The sequence below is a fragment of the Scyliorhinus canicula genome, chromosome 15 (genome assembly GCF_902713615.1).
Source record: "Scyliorhinus canicula chromosome 15, sScyCan1.1, whole genome shotgun sequence".
Taxonomy (NCBI): domain Eukaryota; kingdom Metazoa; phylum Chordata; class Chondrichthyes; order Carcharhiniformes; family Scyliorhinidae; genus Scyliorhinus; species Scyliorhinus canicula.
The window spans coordinates 77,141,188-77,163,837 of record NC_052160.1 but is presented as its reverse complement, the minus strand read 5'-3'; the positions used below and the strand labels follow the sequence as shown (position 1 = coordinate 77,163,837).

The window sequence follows — 22,650 nt, the reverse complement described above, 5'->3', positions numbered from 1 at the left end:
TTTACAAGTTCCGGGGTTTTTTATTCATTTAGTTTATTCATTTAACTTTTATATTTTTCATTTATTTTATTCATTTATTTTTTACAAGTTCTGGGGTGGCGGGGAGCGGGGGGGGGGGGGGGGGTTATTTGATCAAATTTTACAGGAAAAAAATGCAGAATTTTGGACAGATGGAGACACCATACTTTCCGACACCAGAAGAACATAGAACATAGAACAGTACAGCACAGAACAGGCCCTTCGGCCCTCGATGTTGTGCCGAGCAATGATCACCCTACTCAAACCCACGTATCCACCCTATACCCGTAACCCAACAACCCCCCCCTCCCAACCTTACTTTTTTTTAGGACACTACAGGCAATTTAGCATGGCCAATCCACCTAACCAGCACATCTTTGGACTGTGGGAGGAAACCGGAGCACCCGGAGGAAACCCACGCACACACGGGGAGGACGTGCAGACTCCGCACAGACAGTGACCCAGCCGGGAACCAAACCTGGGACCCTGGCGCTGTGAAGCATTTATGCTAACCACCATGCTACCGTGCTGCCGTAGGTTGGTTGAAAGACTTCACTTTCAACCAACAAGTTCCATTGGAGGAGCATGTACGAGGGCCAAAGGGATACAAACCATTTCCTCCATTTTTATCAGCAGCAAACAAGGTAAGAGAAAATGGTGGGTCGCTCAGGTCGGCCGGCGTGGGTCGGGAAGGTCGGCCGGTTGGTAAAAATTGGTCCCCGGAAAAAAAATTTGAAGAACACTGGGATAGAGCTCAGGAATAAGAAGGGACCAGCCAGCGAGAGACAGAGGTGCAGATATGTTGGCAGATTTTGGAAATATGTAAAAGCAACAGGTTTGTTGTGGTGGGTGATTTTATATATTCACAGGGACTCACAAGAGCATTCTGGAGGGTTTCTTGAAACAATATGTAAATAGTCCAACTAGGAAAGGAGCCGTACTGGACCTGGTATTGGTGAATGAGTCCCGAGACGTGGTCAAAGTTTCAGTATGGGACCATTTTGGCAACAGTGACCATAATTCAGCAAGTTTTACGGTACTGTTGGATAAAGATAAGAGGAGTCCTCAGATGCAGAACCTGAAGAATCTGGATTCGGGGCAGATGTTTGAGCTGAAATCAACATCTGACATGTGGGGGTCTTTCAAACATCAGTTGATTAGAATTCAGGACTGGCATTTTCCTGTGAGGTGAAGGATAAGTATGGCAAGTTGCGGGAATCTTGGATAATGAAGGATGTTGTGAGTTTAGTCAAAAAAGAAAAATAAAGTAATTCTAAGGTCTAGAAGACTGAAAACAGACAAAGTCCTTGAAGAATATAAAAAAAGTAGGAACCATCTTAAGCAAAGAGTCAGGAGGGCTAAGAGGGGTCATGAAAGGTCCTTGGCAAACAGAATGAAGGAAAATACCAAGTAATTTATACATGTGTAATGAGCAAGAAGGTAATAATAATAATATTGATAATATTTATTATTGTCACAAGTAGGCTTACATTAACACTGCAATGAAGTTACTGTGAAAATATCCGAGTTGCCACACTCCGGCGCCTGTTTGGGTACACAGAGGGAGAATTCAGAATGTCCAATTCACCTAATAAGCACGTCTTTCAGGACTTATGGGAGGAAACACATACAGATGCGGGAAGAACGTGCAGACTCTGCAACGACATTGACCAAAGCGGGAATCAAATCGGTGACCCTGGAGCTGTGAAGCAACAGTGCTAGCCACTGTGCTACTGTGCCACTATAGCCAGGGAAAGGGTTGGCCCACTCAAGCGCAGAGTTGGGGGAATCTATGAGTGGGGCAAGAGTAATTGGATGAGGTACTAAATGAGTACTTTGCACAGTATGTGAATGAGAAGGATTTGGTGGATGATGAGTCTAGGGAAGGGTGTGTAGATATTCTGGGTCATCTCAATATCAAAAAGGAGGAGATGTTGGGTGTCTCAAAAAGAATTAAGGTAGCTAAGTCCATAGGGCCTGATGGGATCTACTCTAGAATACCGAGGGAGGCAAGGGAGAAAATTGCTGGAGCCTTGACAAAAACCTTTGTATCTTCATCAGCTACAAGTGAGGTCCCAAGGACTAAGTAGGAGCCAATGTTGTTCCTTTGTTTAAGAAGGGTAGAAGGGATAATCCAGGAAACTACAGGCTGGTGAGCCTTATGTCAGTGCTAGGGAAATCATTGGAGAAGATTCTTCGGGACAGGTTTTACTCACATTTGGAAACAAATTGACTTATTAGCGAGAGGCAGCATTGTTTTGTGAAGAGGAGGCCGTGTCTCACTAACTTGATCATGTTTTCTGATGAAGTGACTCAGATGATTGATGAAGAAATGGCAGTGCATGTTGTCTACATGGACTTCAGTAAAGCCTTTGATAAAGTCCTTCATGGCAGACTGGTACAAAAGGCGAAGTCACACAGGATCAGAGATGAACTGACAAGATGGATATAGAACAGGAGAAAATGCTGGAAAATCTCAGCAGGTCTGGCAGCATCTGTAAGGAGAGAAAAGAGCTAACATTTCAAGTCCAGATGACCCTTTGTCTACATTTCGGACCCACAAAGTAGCATGTACGGGATCATCAAGCTCCCGAAAGAGTTTGGTGCGTTCTCGGGCTACAAACGCAATATGAGCAAAAGCGAGATATTTCCGTTACACCCACAAGGAGAGGGGAGGGGGGCAGCACTAATGGGACTGCCGTATAAACAAGCCCGACACAAATTCCGCTACCTGGGGATCCAAATAGCCGATGACTGGAAAGGGGTCCACAAATGGAACCTCACCAGTCTGACAGAGGAAGTCAAAGGTCCAGACGATCAAAATGAACATACTGCCCAGATACCTCTGCCTATATAGATCTAGTAAGAAGTCTTACAACACCAGGTTAAAGTTCAACAGGTTTGTTTCAAACCTGAGCTTTCGGAGCACTGCTCCTTCCTCAGGTGACTGGAGAGGTATGTGTGGTGATCGTAGATTTACTAGATACAAAACAACTGAGCAAACACCAGAGGGAGAGCTATGAATACACCGGGACAGGATGTACAATTTTCTTTAATGATGTACAGAAAATATGTAAAGAGAAAAAGGGGGATGTGGTGATCACAAGTTAACTAGATGCAATACAACTGAGCAAACACTAGAGGGGGCACGGGAGAGCCATATAAATAGACGGGGACAGGAAGTGAGGACACTTCACAGAGGGCAGAACTTGGAGCAGGACACACGCCAGCTAGGAACACTGAAGGTAGCCATAGGTAACAGCACTGAAGAGAGAACGAACTCACAATAAAGCATCTTCTCCACATTTGAGACTACGAGCTTTATTAAGACACGAGTAACAACACATGGTACCCAGGAGTGGCTTCAGACGCTTACTACAGGACAACTCAGTGGCAGACACAGAAAGAACAAAATGGCATGGAAATCTCCTACTGGACATTCGACTTGGGAAGGCATCGCTGATGGGAGGAAGTGCCTTGGATTCACACTTCAGCTGGACACGACTGGAAATGTAAAAAGTGTCTGGGAAAGGTTTAAACAATGGTTTGGTTACGGTATCATAGCAAATGATGCAGCAGCAGCCTCAGACGAAATTAAAATAGCAATTCTCATCGAAGGACATGAAGCTACGAAAGTTTATAATGGATTTAAATACTCAAAAGGTGAAGACAGAAACAGCTTACAAACGGTACTAAACAAATTTGAAGAGTACTGTGAGAAATTTGAACAGCAAGGCATGCTCAGAGTCCAAACTGCACAGAGACTGAGTGATGCAAAACTTAAAAAATCACGAAAAGAACAAGAAATCGCGAATGAAAAGTACAGATCAAAAAGAAGAAATAACACGAATTTATCACAAAGCCAAAACGCTGAAACCCAGTCCAGATCGGGAAGAGAAGGTAACTTACAACTTTTAGAAATCCAGTCCAGATGGGACAGAAAAATCGCTGAAATCCGCGAAAAAATGGCGTCGGAGCACATTTTGCAGTCTCCGGTAAGCAAAGAACTACAAATTGCGTCTGCGCATGCGCCGGAACCGGAAGCCGCGCATGCGCAGTTTAAAAAATATCGCGGTGCCGATCGTTATGCGCATGCGCAAGCCGCGCATGCGCAGTCAAAAAAAGTTTTGGTCGCGGATCGTAATGCGCATGCGCAAGCCGCGCATGCGCAATGGAAACAAAACCGCACAGTGAAGGAGGAAGGCCGATTTGCGCATGCGCAATGCATTCCTGCGCGTGACGTCATGACGTCTGAGCATCCCGACCACGCCCACTTAAAAGGGAAATGCCCGAAAATTGCAAACAAGACACTTAAAGTGGTAAACACAAATTTTCTTGCCCCAGAACACAGAAAAACGCCTGAACTTAAACCAACAGTTAAAAACAACTTGCACAACACCCTGAAAAAAGCAGTCTGCACCACCCAAAGTGAAGAGAACAAAAAGAATTCCGAAACAACAAAAGAGGATTTGTTTTTCGAAGATTACCTCTCAGACATGGCTGAGTCAGTCGGATATGCTTATCACAGCATCAGCGACACGGTCGCAAAGCACAACACGAACCAACTCGTGGTAGATGAATCCAACCAAGATGATTTGGTTTTCAAAGAACACTACTCAGACATGTGGCTGAGTCAGTCGGATATGCTTATCACAGCATCAGCGACACGGTCGCAAAGTTCAACACGAATCAACTCGTGGTAGAAGAATCCAACCAGGATGATTTGGTTTTCGAAGACTACTACTCAGACACAGCTGAGTCAGTCGGATATGCTTATCACAGCATCAGCGACACGGTCGCAAAGTTCAACACAAATCAACTCGTTGTAGAAGAAGCCAACGAAGATGAAATGGGTTTCAAAGAATACTACTCAGACATGGAGGAATTATTTGGACATGCTGATCACAGCATCAGCGACACCGTTGCAAAGCTCAACACGACTCTACTCATGGTAGATGAATCCAACACCATGATGCCATGGCAGCTCGTCGATACATTGGATGACAGCAATACCCTAGACGATGACGACGCCACACAGAGAGCACAGGAAGACTCCACAGAGCGAGCGATGACAGGCTCCACAGTGCGAGTGATGAAAGACTCCAAAAGGGATGCAAGCAAACACTCCCTGGCGAACACCATGCATGAACAAGACCATGCAGGTAAACCCGCTGTATCTGAGCAACCGCAAGCAGACTATGAAAGTCTACCAAGCTCACAGGAACAGGAAGAAGACAACGTACATCTAACCACTGACACCATGCATGCACAAGACCATGAAGGTCAACCTGCCGTATCTGAGCAACCACAAGCAGACTATGAAAGTCTAACAAGCTCACATGAACAAGAAGAAGACAATGCACCTCTACCCACTGCACGCGAAGACAGTGACAAGGTGATCACACTCGGCGTACAGGATCACAGCGAGACTGACAGTTCTCAGCTTGTCTGTACCGAAGCACAGAGCGAAAACAGTAACAAGGTGATCGCACTCGACGTACAGGATCACAGCGAGACTGACAGTTCTCAGCTTGTCTGTACAGAAGCACAGAGTCGGGCCACCCAACAGTCCAGAGAGACGATGCCGAAAGAAAACATGCAGATTTTGACTCCAGAAGAGGAGCACCTGGAGTCCAGAGAGACAACGCCGAAAGAAACCATGCAGATTCTGACTCCAGAAGAGGAGCACCTGGAGTCCAGAGAGACCAAGCCAAAAGAAAACATGCAGATTTTGACTCCAGAAGAGGAGCACCTGGAGTCCAGAGAGACAACGCCGAAAGAAACCATGCAGATTCTGACTCCAGAAGAGGAGCACCTGGAGTCCAGTGAGACAACATCAACAGAAATCATGAAGATTTCAACTCCAGAAGCGGAGCACCAAGAGTCCGGAGACACCACGTCAACTGAAATCATGCAGATTTGGACTCCAGAAGAGGAGCGCCAGAAGTCCACAGACATCACGTCAATTGTAATCATGGAGGTTTTGACTCCAGAAGAGGAGCGCCAAGAATCCAGAGACACCGCGTCAAATGAAATCGAGAAGAATTTGACTCCGGAAGAGGAGCACCAAGAAAGCAAAGATGAGGAATCCAATTCTCCACAAATGATTGAGGTCACCTGCACCGATGCAACATCAGATCATTCGCACCACTCCCGAGACGAAATGCTCAATGACTCAAATTATCCACTCGGGACACGAATAGAGTATAACAAGAAAAACAAAAGTCAAAAGAAGCACAGCAGAAACGAGAACGACAACAGAAAGAACAAAAGCAACCTGAAGCGCGACAAGACAAACAACAAAGTCAGGCACAAAGATAGCGACAACGACAGAGACAGAGACAACAAGAACGGCAACGAAAACAACAAAGTCAGGAACAAAGATAGCGACAACACCAAAGACAGAAACGACAAAAACAGCAACACGAACGGCAACGAAAACAACAAAGTCAGGAACAACGACAGTGCCAACACCAAAGACAGAAACGACAAAAACAGCAACAAGTACGGCAACGAAAACAACAAAAACAGGAACGACAGAAACAACAGCAATGAAACAACGACTTGTACACAATGGTACTACTCGGCACATGAAGGACAATGCCACAGCGCACTGCAAAACGATGACAAGACTACAAACATGTCATGGGATGACAACGAATCGCACAAACTCACGTCTGCTCCAGAACGAGCAAGCACACCAGCATCCAAGGCGGATGAGACAATAAATCAACACCACAAGCACAGAAAAAAGTCCATGCCAGTCAACATCAGTGAGGTGACCATGCAAACACCTCGGGATGATGCATTGGGTACTTAAAATAACAAGGAACACCAACAACATTCACAGCGGACTTGCAATATCAATATCACCACGTCATCAACAACAAAAACAAAAAAAAAAGCTCTGAACAAATTCATCAAGTTTGGACTCATAAATGTTTTTATTAAGATTGGACATATAACTACATTGGCTTTGTACAATATGCAATAGCACCATCACCTGTATAGATACGCATATCATAAGTAACTGTTTTCTATAATTTTCTTTAACGATGTACAGCAAATATGTAAAGAGAAAAAGGGGGATGTGGTGATCGTAGATTTACTAGATACAAAACAACTGAGCAAACACCAGAGGGAGAGCTATAAATACACCGGGACAGGATGTACAATTTTCTTTAACGATGTACAGAAAATATGTAAAGAGAAAAAGGGGGATGTGGTGATCACAAGTTAACTAGATGCAATACAACTGAGCAAACACTAGAGGGGGCACGGGAGAGCCATATAAATAGACGGGGACAGGAAGTGAGGACACTTCACAGAGGGCAGAACTTGGAGCAGGACACACGCCAGCTAGGAACACTGAAGGTAGCCATAGGTAACAGCACTGAAGAGAGAACGAACTCACAATAAAGCATCTTCTCCACATTTGAGACTACGAGCTTTATTAAGACACGAGTAACAACACAGTATGTTCCAGAAACATTTATATAGACAAAGTCAGAGATGCCAGACAATGCTTGGAATGCGAGCATTTGCGGGTTATCAAATCATTACAGATCCAGAGATCGGGGGTGATCCCAGGTTAAAGAGGTGTGAATTGTCTCAAGCCAGGACAGTTGGTAGGATTTTGCAAGTCCAGGCCAGATGGTGGGGGGTGAATGTAATGCGACATGAATCCAAGATCCCGGTTGAGGCCGCATTCATGCGTGCGGAACTTAGCTACAAGTTTTTGCTCAGCAATTCAGCGTTGTCGCGTGCCCTGAAGACCGCCTTGGAGAGCACTTACCCGGAGATCAGAGGCTGAATGCCCTTGACTGCTGAAGTGTTCCCCGACTGGAAGGGAACATTCCTACCTGGTGATTGTTGCATGATGCCCGTTCATTCGTTGTCGCAGTGTCTGCATGGTCTCGCCAATGTGCCACACTTCATCCTTTCCTGCAGCGTATGAGGTAGACTACATTGGTCGAGTCATAGATTATCATAGAATTTACAGTGCAGAAGGAGGCCACTCGGCCCATCGAGTCTGCACCGGCTCTTGGAAAGAACACCCTACCCGAGGTCAACACCTCCACCCTATCCCCATAACCCAGTAACCCCACCCAACACTAAGGGCAATTTTGGACACTCAGGGCAATTTATCATGGCCAATCCACCTAACCTGCACATCTTTGGACTGTGGGAGGAAACCGGATCACCCGGAGGAAACCCACGCACACACGGGGAGGATGTGCAGACTCCACACAGACAGTGACCCAAGCCGGAATCGAACCTGGGACCCTTGAGCTGTGAAGCAATTACGCTATCCACAATGCTACCGTGCTGCCCAGTCGCACGAGTATGTGCCGCGTACCTGGTGGGTGTTGTTTCCACGTGTAATGGTGGTATCCATGTCGATGATCTGGCATATCTTGCAGAGATTGCCCTTATCATCATTCTTAGATCTATCCTGATCTACATCCCCACGGCCGTTTTCAAAGTACTAGACAAATGAATCATCGTGTTCTTATGGGGGGGGGGGGGTCGGGGAAGAATGGTAGGATCCCAAAGAAGGTCCTACAAAAAACAAAATCCAGGGGGGGTCTAGCCCTCCCAAACATACAATTCTACCACTACAGCCGAGCGATCAAGGAGCCAGAAGCCGAGTGGGTGCGTGCGGAGGAGACCTCCTGCAAGGGGACATCCCTCCGGGCTCTCGCCATGGCGGCACTCCCATCCCCACCCAAAAAACACTCCAGCAGCCCAGTGGTGATAGCCACCCTCCAGTCCTGGAACCAACTATGGCAGCAGTTTGGCCTGATCAAAATGTCGTACAAAGTCCCCATCTGCTACAACTATAGGTTCTACACCAGCGCTGAATGACACCACCTTTAAAAAGTGGGGACAGGGGGGGGGGGCACTGACAGTCAGGGACCTATACAGCGATGGCAGGGTTGCGACACTGGACGAACTGATAGAGAAATTCTAGCTAGCCGGGGGAACGAGCAACTCAAAAACTTCCTACGAAAGAAGACAAGAACGTACCCACAACTGCCACGACAGACACTACTGGAAGAGTTACTGGATGCAAACATCCCAGATAAAGGAAACTGTAGCGACATGTATGAACAACTGGTAGAAAGGGTGGACACCGTACTGGACGCAACAAGAAAGAAATGGGAGGAAGACCTGGGGATTGAAATAGGGTGGAGACTGTGGAGCAAAGCACTGCAAAGGGTCAACTCGCCCTCTACGTGAGCAAGGCTTAGCCTGATGCAACTAAAAGTGGTACATAGAGCCCACTTAACAAGAACTCGAATGAATAGGTTCTTCCTGGAGGTGGAGGACAGCTGTGAGCGGTGCCAAGGAGGCCCAGCCAACCATGCCCACATGTTCTGGTCTTGCCCCAGACATGATGGGTACTGGACAGCCTTCTTTGAGGCACTGTCCAAAGTGGTGGGGTGAGGGTGGAGCCATGCCCGAAAATGGCGGTCTTCAGGGTATCAGACCAGCCAGATCTATTCCTGGGGAGGAGCGCGGATGCCCTTGCCTCCCTGATAGCCCGCCATAGACTCCTGTTCGGCTGGCGGTCAGCAGCACCACCCAAAGCTGCAGATGGCTGTCCGATCTCTCAGAATCTCTCCAAATGGAGAAAATCAAATTCATGATTTGAGAGCCGAATGACAGCTTCCACAGAACGTGGGAGCCATTCACCAAACTGTTCCGGGACCTATTTGTGGCTAACGAACAAGCAGAAGAATAACCAAGTAGCCTAGAATCAGGGGAAAAAAGTAGCCAAGGTGTGAGATGGAGGGAAAGACCTGGGTGGTGGGGGGAATTGCTAAACCGAGGGGAAAAAAAAGATGAACACAGGAGGGGGGAAGGGGGGAGGAGACAGGGAACAATAGAGGGAAACCAGAGAGGGGGGAGGTGGGAGAATGAAAGCCGGAAGTTGAGCATGGGGAACCACAACAAACTAGGCAAATACAGTAACAGAGAGCAAGAAAATATGGGAGAAAGACGGGACGAACGGCCAAAGCGGAGGTGAACGCACAACAACAACGGCAGCGAAAACCGTCCGGGAGAAGCAAGTAACAACACCAACACCAGATCTATTCTCGTATTGCCCTCTCTGTATTGGACATAACCACTGTAATTGTTTCTCCGGCACCCAAATGTATATACACCTCCCCTGTTTTCCCCCCACCCCGCAAACATGTGTCTACTTATTTGTTAAATGTAATATTGCTAATTATACAGAGTTGCTGTTTTTGAGCTGGTGTACAATATCCCACCATTTTGTTTTTTTATATTTCATTCTGTGTACATAACTGTAAATATACTATGTTCAAAAACCCAATAAAAAAACATTTTACAAAAAAGAAGGCATATGGTGTGTTGGTTTTCATTAACAAGATGTGGAGATGCCGGCGTTGGACTGGGGTGAGAACAGTAAGAAGTCTTACAACACCAGGTTAAAGTCCAACATGTTTGTTACAAATCACTAGCTTTCAGAGCACTGCTCCTTGCTCAGGAGGGGACTGAAGAGGTATTTTCCAGAAACATATATATAGACAAATTCAAAGATGCCAGACAATGCTTAGAATGTGAGCATTTCCAGTGAGGCACCCTCAATTACGACGCGAGAGCGAGGTCAGTAATCAAAAGGCTTTAATCTACAGAGAACTGAAGAGCATCCGAGAGAAGTGTGCTCACCACATGGAGGCTCATCCTATATACCGTTTCCTGGGAACGTAGCCAGAGGCGGAGTCCCCCAGGGTTCCAAGCCTCTTAAAGGGGCAAGGTATTAAAGGTCAGGTACCGTTTACAGCAGTTATTAATCCCGTTCATCACATGCAGGTAATTGAATCTTTACAGATCCAGAGATAGGGGTAACCCCAGGTTAAAGAGGTGTGTATTGTCTCAAGCCAGGACAATTGGTAGGATTTTGCAAGCCCAGGCAAGATGGTGGGGGATGAATGTAATGCGACATGAATCCCAGGTCCCGGTTGAGGCCGCACTCATGTGTGCTGAACTTGGCCATAAGTTCTGCTCAGCGATTCTGCTTGCCGCGCATCCTGAAGGCCGCCTTGGAGAACGCTTACCCGTAGATCAGAGGCTGAATGCCCTTGACTGCTGAAGAGTTCCCCGACTGGAAGGGAACATTCCTGCCTGGTGTCTGTTCATTCGTTGTTGCAGCGTCTGCATGGTCTCGGAATGTACCACACTTCGGGACATCCTTTCCTGCAGCTGTAGCCATCTAAGTTGGCCACTGGTAACACAAAATGGAAGACTGCAAAGAATGCAGGAAAAAACGGACATAGTAAAGAGCAAACAGCTTGCAGAAGCTTTCAGCATTGAGACACTTGCAAAAACCGGTTTCCCGACAGCTGCAGAGTTCAGGCAGCGCTGTAAATGGAAAACAGTTTACATATTAATTAGGTGATACCGGGACAGTCCCGGGCACAATAGATACACTCAAGTATCAATCGATACTTTCAATAGCGAAGCAGACACGATGGAACCAGCGAAGCCGGGACAATGAGTCCTAAGAACTGCCCCAGCCATCAAGGAACGGCCCTAGGATAGGGGGGTTCAAATCATATCGATTGGGAAAAGGCCCAATCGATCCCCAGCAGGTAAGGAAGCCCGCCCCAAGGGGCACGGACCCCCTGGGACCTATAAAAGAGAGGTTCTGCACATGGTTCAGTCTCCTGTCTCCGGCCTCCGACTCCAGCCTCCAGACCCCTGTCTTTTACACCAGCCGTCGAGCAGCAGCCATCGATAAGTAAGTGCCAAACGACGATCGCTACTTGACCCAGGCATTACTTATACCCTTGCCGACCAATAGTGACTCGAAGTTGCAGACCAGAACGGAACGAAGGCCTTGTTCCCTGACCTTGCCTGTTCCTTCTTAGATAAGTATTAGTCGTTTAATGGTAAAAGTAAGTTAGACTTTAGCGTGTGCATGAGTGTTATTATAATTGTTTTACAATAAATTCTAATTGTTTTGGACTTACTAATCGGTGTATAGCTTTATTGCTTTGAACTCGACCTTGATACTTGTGACGGTGTCTTTTACGGCACCTGCGACTCCAGAGCATAGAAAGAGAAACAGAGCCAAGTGAGTGTTAAGCACACTTACTCAGAACGAGCAACACAGCGTATGAGGTAGACAACGTTGGCCGAGTCACACGAGTATGTACCGCGTATCTGGTGAGTGGTGTTGATCCGTGTCAATGATCTGGCACGTCTTGCAGAGATTGCCATGTGTGGTGTCGTGGTCGCTGTTCTGAAGGCTAGATAGTTTACTGCAAACAGTGGTTTGTTTGAGGTTGCGCGGTTGTTTGAAGGCAAGTAGTGGGGGTGTGGGGATGACCTTGGCAAGATGTTCATCTTCATCGATGACGTGTTGGAGGCTGCCAAGAAGTTGTCGTAGTTTCTCCGCTCCGGGAAAGTACCGGACGACGAAGGGTACTCTGTCGGTTGTGTCCTGGGTTTGTCTTCTGAGGAGGTCGGTGCGGTTTTTTGCTGTGGCGCGTTGGAACTGTCGATCGACGAGTCGAGCGCCATATCCCGTTCATACGAGGACATCTTTCAGCGTCTGTAGATGTCTGTTACGCTCCTCCTCGTCTGAGCAGATCCTGTGTATATGGAGGGCTTGTCCATAGGGGATGGCTTCTTTAATGTGTTTAGGGTGGAAGCTGGAGAAGTGGAGCATTGTGAGGTTATCCGTGAGCTTGCGGTAAAGCGAAGTGCTGAAGTGACCATCCTTGATGGAGACGAGTGTGTCCAAGAATGCAACTGATTTTGGAGAGTAGTCCATGGTGAGTCTGATGGTGGGATGGAACTTATTGATGTCATCGTGTAGTTGTTTCAGTGATTCTTCGCCGTGGGTCCAAAGGAAAAAAATGTCATCGATGTATCTGGTGTATAACATCGGTTGACGGTCCTGTGCAGTGAGGAGGTCCTGTTCAAACTTGTGCATGAAGATGTTGGCGTATTGAGGTGTGAATTTGGTCCCCATGGCTGTTCCGTGCGTCTGGGTGAAGAACTTGTTGTCGAAGGTGAAGACTTTGTGATCCAGAATGAAGCGGATGAGTTGCAGAATTGTGTCTGGAGATTGGCAGTTGTCGGTGTTGAGTACTGAGGCTGCTGCAGCAATGCCGTCGTCATTAACAAGGGGATTGAGTTTAAGAGCTGAGAGGTTTTGCTGCAGCTTTATAAAACCCTGGTTAGACCACACTTGAAATATTGTGTCCAGTTCTGGTCACCTCATTGTAGGAAGGATGTGGATGCTTTGGAGAGATGCTTTGGAGAGGGTACAGAGATTTACCAGGATGCTGCCTGGACATGTCTTATGAAGAAAGATTGAGGCAGCTTGGACTTTTCTCACTGGAGCGAAGAAGGAAGATAGGTGACTTGATAGAGGTGTACAAGGTGATGAGAGGCATGGGTAGAGTGGATATCCTGATACTTTTCGCCAGGGTTGAAGCGGCTGTCACGAGGGGACATAATTTTAAGGTAATTGGAGGAAGACATAGGGGAGATGTCAGAATTAGGTTCTTTACACAGAGAGTGGTGGGTGTGTGGAATGCACTGCCAGCGGACGTAGTGGAGTCACAGTCATTAAGGACATTTAAGCGACTCTTGGACAGGCACATGTACAGCAGAAATTGAAGGGGTATTGGTTCGGTTGATATTAGATGAGGGTGAATGATCGGCACAACATCGCGTGCGGAAGGGTCTGTACTGTGCTGGACTGTTCTATATTCTATTACATTAACCATTTATGTTCTTTTCAATATTCACATGTTGTGACAACCCTCAGGTTTAATCACCATCAGTCAACTCTCTCTCAAAGGGGAAAGCAGCCGGGGGCTATGGAGACTTTCATTTCATTCTCCACCCTCACCTTTAATTATTTAGTATCTCATTTAGACTTGACCTGCTGAAAGGAACTAAAATTTGAAAATACGCCTCCAAAAGTATCAAGTGAATGTGCCTGTAGTAAGGTTTAATGTGCAATAAAAGTTGCAATAGCTGTATTTTTCTGCATAAGTCCTTTTCAATTTCCTTTTCAAATGTAAATTTGAAAATTTTGGATTAGTTACTGTAGACTAAATGGTCATTAAACTCAAGTTGGTCTTTTGTTAACCCTTTGTATTCAGAAACTAAATTGATATTGTAGTGTATAATATAATGTTAATGCATATGTCGTTAGCAAAAACGAGAAGGCAGAATATTATCTGAATGGCCATAAATTAGGAGGGGGAATATGAAATGAAATCTGGGTGTCCTTGTGCACCAGTCACTGAAGGTAAGCATACAGGTACAGCAGGCGGTAAAGAAGGCAAATGGTATGCTGGCCTTGGTTACAGAGAATTTGAGTACAGGAGCAGGGATGTCTTGCTGCAATTATTCAGGGCCTTGGTGAGGCCACACCTGGGATATTGTGTGCAGTTATGGTCTCCTTATCTTGCTCTAGAGGGAGTGCAGAAAAGGTTTACCAGATTGATTCCAAGGATGGCAGGACTCACATATGAGGAGAATTTGAATCAGTTAGGATTGTACTCGCTCGAGTTCAGATGAATGAGGGGGGGATCTCATAGATGTTCCTGATGGTGGGGTGTCCAGAACCAGGGGTCACAGTCTGAGGAAAGGCCATTTACGATTGAGATGAGGAGAACCTCTCCACCCAGATTGTGGTCGGCTTGGGGAATTCATTACTACAGGAAGAGTTGAGGCCAAAACATTGTCGGTGGGATTTCCATTGGCCGACGGCATAATTGTTAAACGCGATTGGGCGGAAAATCGGTTCTGCCACCGAAATTGCGACGGGTGCCGATTTGACACCGAAATGCAATTCTCCGCCGCCTCAAGAGCGGCGCCAGTGCATTCTGGAATGCACGTACAGTAAGCACTGTTTGCATATCATTAGTGAGTCTGACCTGGTATTCTCTGGGGCCTCCGCGATTCTCTGCCCCCAATTGGACAGCGCAGTTCGCTTGTGCTTCGAGGGATTGGAAAGGGCTGGTCCGGATTGGGGGGGGGGGGGGGGGGGGACGACGACGTAAAGTCTCATTATACGCGGATGACCTGCTGTTATACGTGTCAGACCCAATGGCGGGGATGGACGGCATCATGGAAATACTGAGGGAATTTGGCCGGTTTTCAGGATATAAATTGAACATGGCTAAGAGCGAGTTGTTGGTAATTCAGGCGAGGGGGCAGGAGAGTAGGCTGAAGGGGTTGCCGTTCAGGCTGGTAGGAGAAAGCTTTAGATACTTGGTGGCACGGGACTGGGGCAGGTTGCATAAGCTCAACCTAACCCGACTGGTGGAACGAGTGAGGGAGGAGGTTTGGAGTTGGGATACGCTCCCGCTGTCACTAGCGGGGAGGGTGCAGACTGTTAAGATGATAATTCTCCCGAGATTCTTGTTCAAATTTCAGTATCTCCCCATTTTCATCCCGAGGTCCTTCTTTAAGAGGCTGAATAAAATTATCCTGGGATTTTTCTGGGCGGGGAAGTCCCCGCGGGTGAGGAAGGTGATGCTCGAAAGGAACAGAGGGGAGGGGGGTGCTGGCGTTGCCGAACTTTAGCAACTACTACTGGGCGGCCAACCTAGCGATGATAAGGAAATGGATGGTGGGCACAGGGTCGGTTTGGGAGCGGGTGGAGGCTGCTTCGTGCAGGGGCACCAGTTTGGCGGCCCTGGTTACGGCGCCCCTGCCACTCCTGCTGGCGCGTTACTCCACCAGCCCTATAGTGGTGGTGGCTCTGCGGATCTGGGGCCAGTGGAAGAGGCATATAGGGGAAGTAAGAGCATTGGTGTGGACCTCAATCTGTGGTAATCACCGATTTGCCCCGGGGAACATGGACGGTGGGTATCGACTGTGGCGGAGGGTGGGGATTGCGAGGGTGGGTGATCTGTTCCTGGAAGGGAGCTTTCCAAGCATGAGGGCGTTGGAGGAGAAGTTTGGGCTGACGGGAGGGAATGACTTTAGATACTTACAGGTGCGGGATTTTGTGCGCAGACTGGTGCCATCCTTCCCACGCCTCCCGCCAAAGGGGAGGTAGGACAGGGTAGAACATAGAACATAGAACATTACAGCGCAGTACAGGCCCTTTGGCCCACGATGTTGCACCGTCCTGTGAAACCCTTCTAAAGTCCCTCGACACTATTCCCTTATCATCCATATGCCTATCCAATGACCATTTGAATGCGTTTACTGTTGGCGAGTCCACTACTGTTGCAGGCAGGGCATTCCACGCCCTTACTACTCTCTGAGTAAAGAACCTACCTCTGACATCTGTCCTATATCTATCTCCCCTCAATTTAAAGCTATGTCCCCTCGTGCTGGACATCACCATCCGAGGAAAAAAGCTCTCGATGTCCACCCTATCTAATCCTCTGATCATCTTGTATGCCTCAATTAAGTCACCTCTTAACCTTCTTCTCTAACGAAAACAGCCTCAAGTCCTTCAGCCTTTCCTCATATGATCGTCCCTCCATACCAGGCAACATCCTGGTAAATCTCCTCTGTACCCTTTCCAATGCTTCCACATCCTTCCTATAATGTGGCGACCAGAACTGCACACAATACTCCAAATGCGGCCGCACCAGAGTTTTGTACAACTGCAACATGACCTCATGGCTCTGAAACTCAATTCCTCTACCAATAAAAGCTAACACACCGTACGCCTTCTTAACAACCCTCTCAACCTGGGTGGCAACTTTCAGGGATCTATGGACATGGACATCGAGATCTCTGTGCTCGTCCACACTACCAAGAATCTTACCATTAGCCCAGTACTCTGCCTTCCTGTTATTCCTTCCAAAATGAATCACCTCACACTTTTCTGCATTAAACTCCATTTGCCACCTGTTAGCCCAGCTCTGCAGCTTATCTATGTCCCCTTGTAACTTGTAACATCCTTCTGCACTGTCCACAACTCCACCGACTTTAGCGTCATCTGCAAATTTACTCACCCATCCTTCTACGCCCTCCTCCAGGTCATTTATAAAAATGACAAACAGCAACGGCTCCAAAACAGATCCTTGTGGCACACCACTAGTAACTGGACACCAGTCAGAGCATTTCCCATCAACCACCACCACTGTCTTCTATCAGCTAGCCAATTTCTGATCCAAACTTCTGGGTAGTTTCTAGGGGAGCAGTAGGTGAGGGTTGAGTCTCAGATATCTACAAAGAACTTAGGTTAGGTGGATTGGCTATGCTAAATTGCCCGCAGTGTCCTAAAAAGTAAAGGTTGGGGGGGGGGGGGGTTGTTGGGTTACGGGTATAGGGTGGATACGTGCGTTTCAGTAGGGTGATCATTGTTCGGCACAACATTGAGGGCCGAAGGGCCTGTTCTGTGCTGTACTGTTCTATTCTATTCTAACTAATGGGAGCAGAGGATACACAGGCTGAGGACCTGAAGCTTAAGTGGGTAGAGGAGCTCGGGGGGGAGATGGAGGACGGTATTTGGGTAGAAGCTCTGGGCAGAATGAACACGATCGCAACGTGCCAGGCTCAGTCTGATCCAGTTTAATGTCGTGCACCGGGCCCACATGACGGTGACCCGGATGAGTAAATTCTTCAGGCAGGAGGACAAGTATGCCAGATGTGCCAGTGGGCCGGCTAATCACGTGCACATGGTCTTGGTCGTGCCCTGGACTCGGGGGGGGGGGGGTACTGGCAGGGATTCACGGACATCATGTCTTGGGTTTTGAAAACTGGGGTGGTAATAAGTCCTGAGGTGGCAATCTTTGGGGTGTCGGAGAACCCGGGAGTCCAGGAGGAGGAGGAGGCTAACGTCTTGGCCTTTGCTTCCCTGGTAACCCGGCGACGAATACTGTTGGCACGGAGGGACTCAAAGCCCCTGAAGACCGAAGCATGGCTATCGGACATGGCCAGCTTTCTCGGTCTAGAAAATGTTAAGTTAGCCTTCAGAGGTTCACTATCGGGGTTCACCCGGAGGTTGCAGCCATTCATTGACTTCTTCGCGAAGAATTAATCGTCAGTGGGGGGGCGTGGCGGGGCGGGGGGGCGGTGCGAGGGTAGTGTAGAGTAAGGAGTGGTTTAGGCAGGTCCTTGCGAGAATGGAGTTGTGGTTTGTACTATGCGTTATTTGCTTTTCCTTTTGTACAATACTGTACAATGTTATTGTTTGAAATGCCAAAATACCTCAATAAAATTGACTTTAAAAAAAACCTCATGAAACTGGCATGGTGGCCGATGAGGGAGAGAGAGGGGGTACGGAAAGTGCCCAACAATGCCTTTAACTGCTGACAATTGTGCCGCTGGCCGGGAGTGGGCTTCTTCTTGGGCTGGGGGGGAATAGAGGGGGTGGCCAGGAAGTGGACTGTGGGGTCAGAGTGGATGGGCATGGAACACCATTGCAGCGATCTGCTGCGCATGTCGCTGACTGCCCACTATGAACATAGGGCCAATGGATGTCCCCCGAGAGCACTCACCTAGGTGCACTCTGGCCCCAGCTGACCCATCAGCAGGATGTGTACTTTCTTACTGGCAGGGGTGAGTCTGTGTGGGGATTGTAATGTGCATGTGCGGCTGCAGCTTGTCAGCCTCCTGAGTGTCAATTGCAAAACCTGCGAATTCGGCACCGTTTCCCATTGGAATCAGTTGTGTTCCATGTGGCCCCGGTGCTAGCCCCTGAACAGTCACTGAATCAGTCCAGGTGTGCCGCCAGTTTTGCTGTCATGGAATTCTACAAATCTGTCATTTACTTTGGACTGTGTTGTGTCTGACTACAGTTTGCCAGTTGGTTCACATGCACGACATACCTTCCCTGAATATTAGATAAGATAGAATCCTTAAAGTGTAAGAGTCCATTTGGCCAATCGAATCTGCACCGACCGCTTTTGTGAGGGCCTCAAAGAATCCAGCACAAGTCTTCAGGATACAAAGAAATAACATTTATTTACAATAACATATATCTACAACAGCAGCAACTTCCCTTGAAACTCACTCCTCCCTCTCCCTGCTGGTTCCAAACTGGCCAGCTCTATTTATGCAGGGAGTCTGCTAATGATTTCTCCGCCCCCCTCATACTCCCACAGGATTGTAGGATTGTCATTAGTCCCCAGCCAATGGTAAGCAGGCAGGTTATAACATCCCTCCCCCCCAAAGTCCAAGGAATCCACCGAAGACCCTGGCGAAGGAGGGCGTCGGACTCGTTTTGCCGCAGGCCAGGCCCCATTTGTACGAGGCGCTGGACCGGGCGGTTTGTAATGAGATGGAGACCGGCGCCTCCGCGATGAACGGCGCGACGGTTGTCCATCCACGGCCCGTAGGCCCGAGGATTCTCCCTCTGAGGTGTCTTCTGTCTCCATCCACACGGTTCTGTCACGACCTGCGCAGGCTTTGAGTGAGGCGCCAGAGGAAGATTGTGAGGAATACTTTCCATTGTGTTTGGTCTCTGTGGCTGTAAAAATGAGCTCCTGGGGTGGGGAATCTTTGGAAGTGATAGTCTTCTGGACCGAACGTGGTCTACATATTTGCGCTGGAGACGACCCTGGGCTTGTACCTGGTAAGAGATAGGGCCCGTTTGGCGAAAGATTACGCCAGGGACCCACTGGGCACCACCAACAAAATTCCGAACGTACACTGGGTCCCCGGGTGTAAACTGCCGAATCGGCCGATGCCAAGAAAAACCATGTCCCTGCCGTTCTTGTGTGTGGCGTACTTCTGCGCCAATGTCTGGGAAAACCATGCTAAGGTGGGTGCGAAGTCTCCGGCCCATTAGGAGTTCTGCGGGAGCTACCCAGTCACCGCATGGGGGGTGGTCCTATATGAAAACAAAAAATGAGCCGGTCACTTGTCCATCGACCCGGAAGACTGCTTCTTGAGGCCTCGTTTGAATGTCTGCACTGCGTGCTCCGCCAACCCATTTGAAGCCAAAGGAATTTTTTGAGGACATTACCAGTGCAGTAGATAACGGGTAGAAAATGGATGTGGTATATCTGGATTTCCAGAAAGCCTTTGACAAGGTGCCACACAAAAGGTTGCTGCATAAGATAGAGATGCATGGCATTAAGGGTAAAGTAGTAGCATGGATAGAGGATTGGTTAATTAATAGAAAGCAAAGAGTGGGGATTAATGGGTGTTTCTCTGGTTGGCAATCAGTAGCTAGTGGTGTCCCTCAGGGATTCGTGTTGGGCCCACAATTGTTCACAATTTACATAGATGATTTGGAGTTAAATGTTTTTAAGGTAAAGATAGATAGTTTTGTGAAGAATAAAGGGATTAAGGGTTATGCCGGAAAGTCCACCAAAGATCAGCCATGATCTCATTGAATGGCGGAGCAGGCTCGAGGGGCCAGATGGCCTACTCCTGCTCCTAGTTCTTATGTTCTTATTAAGCTGGGTGGTAAGGGGCAGTGCGGATGTGGCGTATGCCGTTCATCTTCATGAACCTCGCAAACTCCTCACCTATGAACGGAGTGCCGTTGTCCATGACCAGCACATCGGTGAGGCCAAGCGTACTGAAAGACAAACGCATCTTCCCGATTGTTGCGCAGGATGTTGTGCCTCCCATCTTATGCACCTCTAGCCATTTAGACTGGGCGTCGATTAATAGCAGGAACATGGATCCTTGAAAAGGGCCGGCGAAATCCGCATGTAAGCGCGCCCAAGGCTGCCCTGGCCTTTCCCAGTGATGTAGGGGCGCGACCGGCGGAAGCTTCTGATGCTCCTGGTAAATGGAGCAGTTTTGGGCCACCTTCTCAATGTCGGTGTCGAGGCCTGGCCACCAGACATAACTCCGGGCCAACATTTTCATTTTGGTCACACCTGGATGCCCATGAAATGAAAAATGAAATTAAATGAAAATTGCTTATTATCACGAGTAGACTTCAATGAAGTTACTGTGAAAAGCCCCTAGTCGCCACATTCCGGCGCCTGTCCGGGGAGGCTGGTATGGGAATCAAACCGTGCTGCTGGCCTGCTTGGTCTGCTTTAAAAGCTAGCAATTTAGCTCAGTGAGCTAAACCAGCCCCATTGTGCAAGTCTCTCAGTATCAGCCCCTGTCCTTTTTCCGGACAATCACACGCGTCCCCCACAAAAGGATGCCGTCTTCCACGCTGAATTCGGACAGCTTGGAGGAAAATGCCCGCAACTCGCCTGGGAGCTGTCTATGTTGCCCACCATACAGGACTATGTGCCGAACCTTTGACAGGACTGGCTCCGTCTGGGTCCACTCACGGATCTGTGATGCTGTGACAGGCAAGGTGTCCATAAAATTTAGGGTTGCAACCACCTCAGCAGTCGTGTGGGTCGACATGGGGCCGGTCGATAAAGGCAATTGGCTCAGTGCGTCGGCATTCCCTAGCTGGGTTCCTGGTTTGTGCTCCAGAGAATACTCGTATGCAGCGAGCAACAAAGCCCAGCGCTGGATCCATGCGGAAGCAATGGGCGGTATTGGCTTATCCTCTCTGAAAAGTCCCAGCAGAGGCTTATGATCAGTCATGATAGTGAAGTGGCGGCCATATATGTACTGGTGGAAGCGTTTCACCACAAAAACCACTCCCAGGCCCTCCTTCTCGATCTGCGCGTACTTTTTTTCCACGGCAGTCAGTGTGCAGGAGGCGAAAGCTTTCGGCCGTTCGGCCCCGTTCTCCATCTTGTGGGACAGGACGGCCCCAATACCATACAGGGATGCATCACATGTGACGAGCAAAGGCTTTCCAGGATCATAGTGTGTTGGTAACCCAGACAACGACAATTGTTGTTTTACCCACCGGAAAGCGGTTTCTTGTGACTGACCCCAAACCCAGGTGTGATTCTTCTTTAACAGAACGTGCAACGGGGCCAGCGTAGTTGCCAGATTGGGGAGGAACTTTCCGTAATAGTTTACGAGGGTGAGAAACGAACGAAGAAGTAAAGTGTCAGTCGGGGGCGGGGGCATGTTGAATCGCACGCACCTTCTCTGCATTAGGATGCAAACCTTCGCGGTCCACCCGATAACCCAGGTAGACTACTTCCTTCGCCTGAAAAACACACTTTGTGCGACGTAAACGGACTCCAGCCTCCGAAAAGCGTCTAAGGACAGCCTCCAAATTTTCCAGATGTTCCTGCTCCGATGTCCCCGTGATCAAAACGTTTACATGCAGTAAACCTCTCAAAATGCCCTCCATAATGCGTTGAAAAATAGCGCAGGCAGAGGATACTCCAAAGGGCAAACGTGCATATTCATACAGGCCCTGGTGTGTATTAATCGTTACATATGGCCGGGAGGCAGGGTCCAGCTCCAACTGCAGGTAGGTGTGACTCATATCTAATTTTGTGAATGAGAGTCCGCCTGTAAGCTTCGCGTAGAGATCCTCTATGTGAGGCATTGGGTATCGATCGAGTCGGGAAGCCGTATTCACTGTAAATTTATAGTCGCCGCACAAGCAAACTGTGGCATCTGGCTTCATTACAGGTACAATTGGTGCTGCCCAGTCAGCAAAACGGACGGGCCTGATGATACCCAAAGTCTCCAAATGAGTGACCTCCCCTTCTACCTTCTCGAGCAAGGTGTAAGGCACTGGGCGCGCCCGAAAATAGCACGGCGTGGCTCCTGGTTCGACTTGGATACGGGCTACAACCGCTTTTATTTTCCCCAAACCGGGCTGGAATA

At 48.3% G+C, this 22,650-nt stretch overlaps 1 protein-coding gene across 4 annotated transcripts in view; it reads left to right on the top strand.

The window, feature by feature from the left end:
- The window catches only part of zgc:153896 (uncharacterized protein LOC569930 homolog), an 85,930-nt gene that overhangs the window by 1,757 nt on the left and 61,523 nt on the right, over positions 1-22,650 (top strand). The window contains exon 1 of one of the 4 annotated variants that reach the window (XM_038820581.1): positions 461-662. The exons of the other annotated variants lie outside the window; for them this stretch is intronic. Coding sequence (XP_038676509.1) covers positions 524-662 — 139 coding nt within the window. The 5' untranslated portion in view covers positions 461-523. Of the gene's footprint in view, positions 1-460; positions 663-22,650 lie in introns of those variants that run through there. 4 annotated transcript variants of the gene reach the window in all.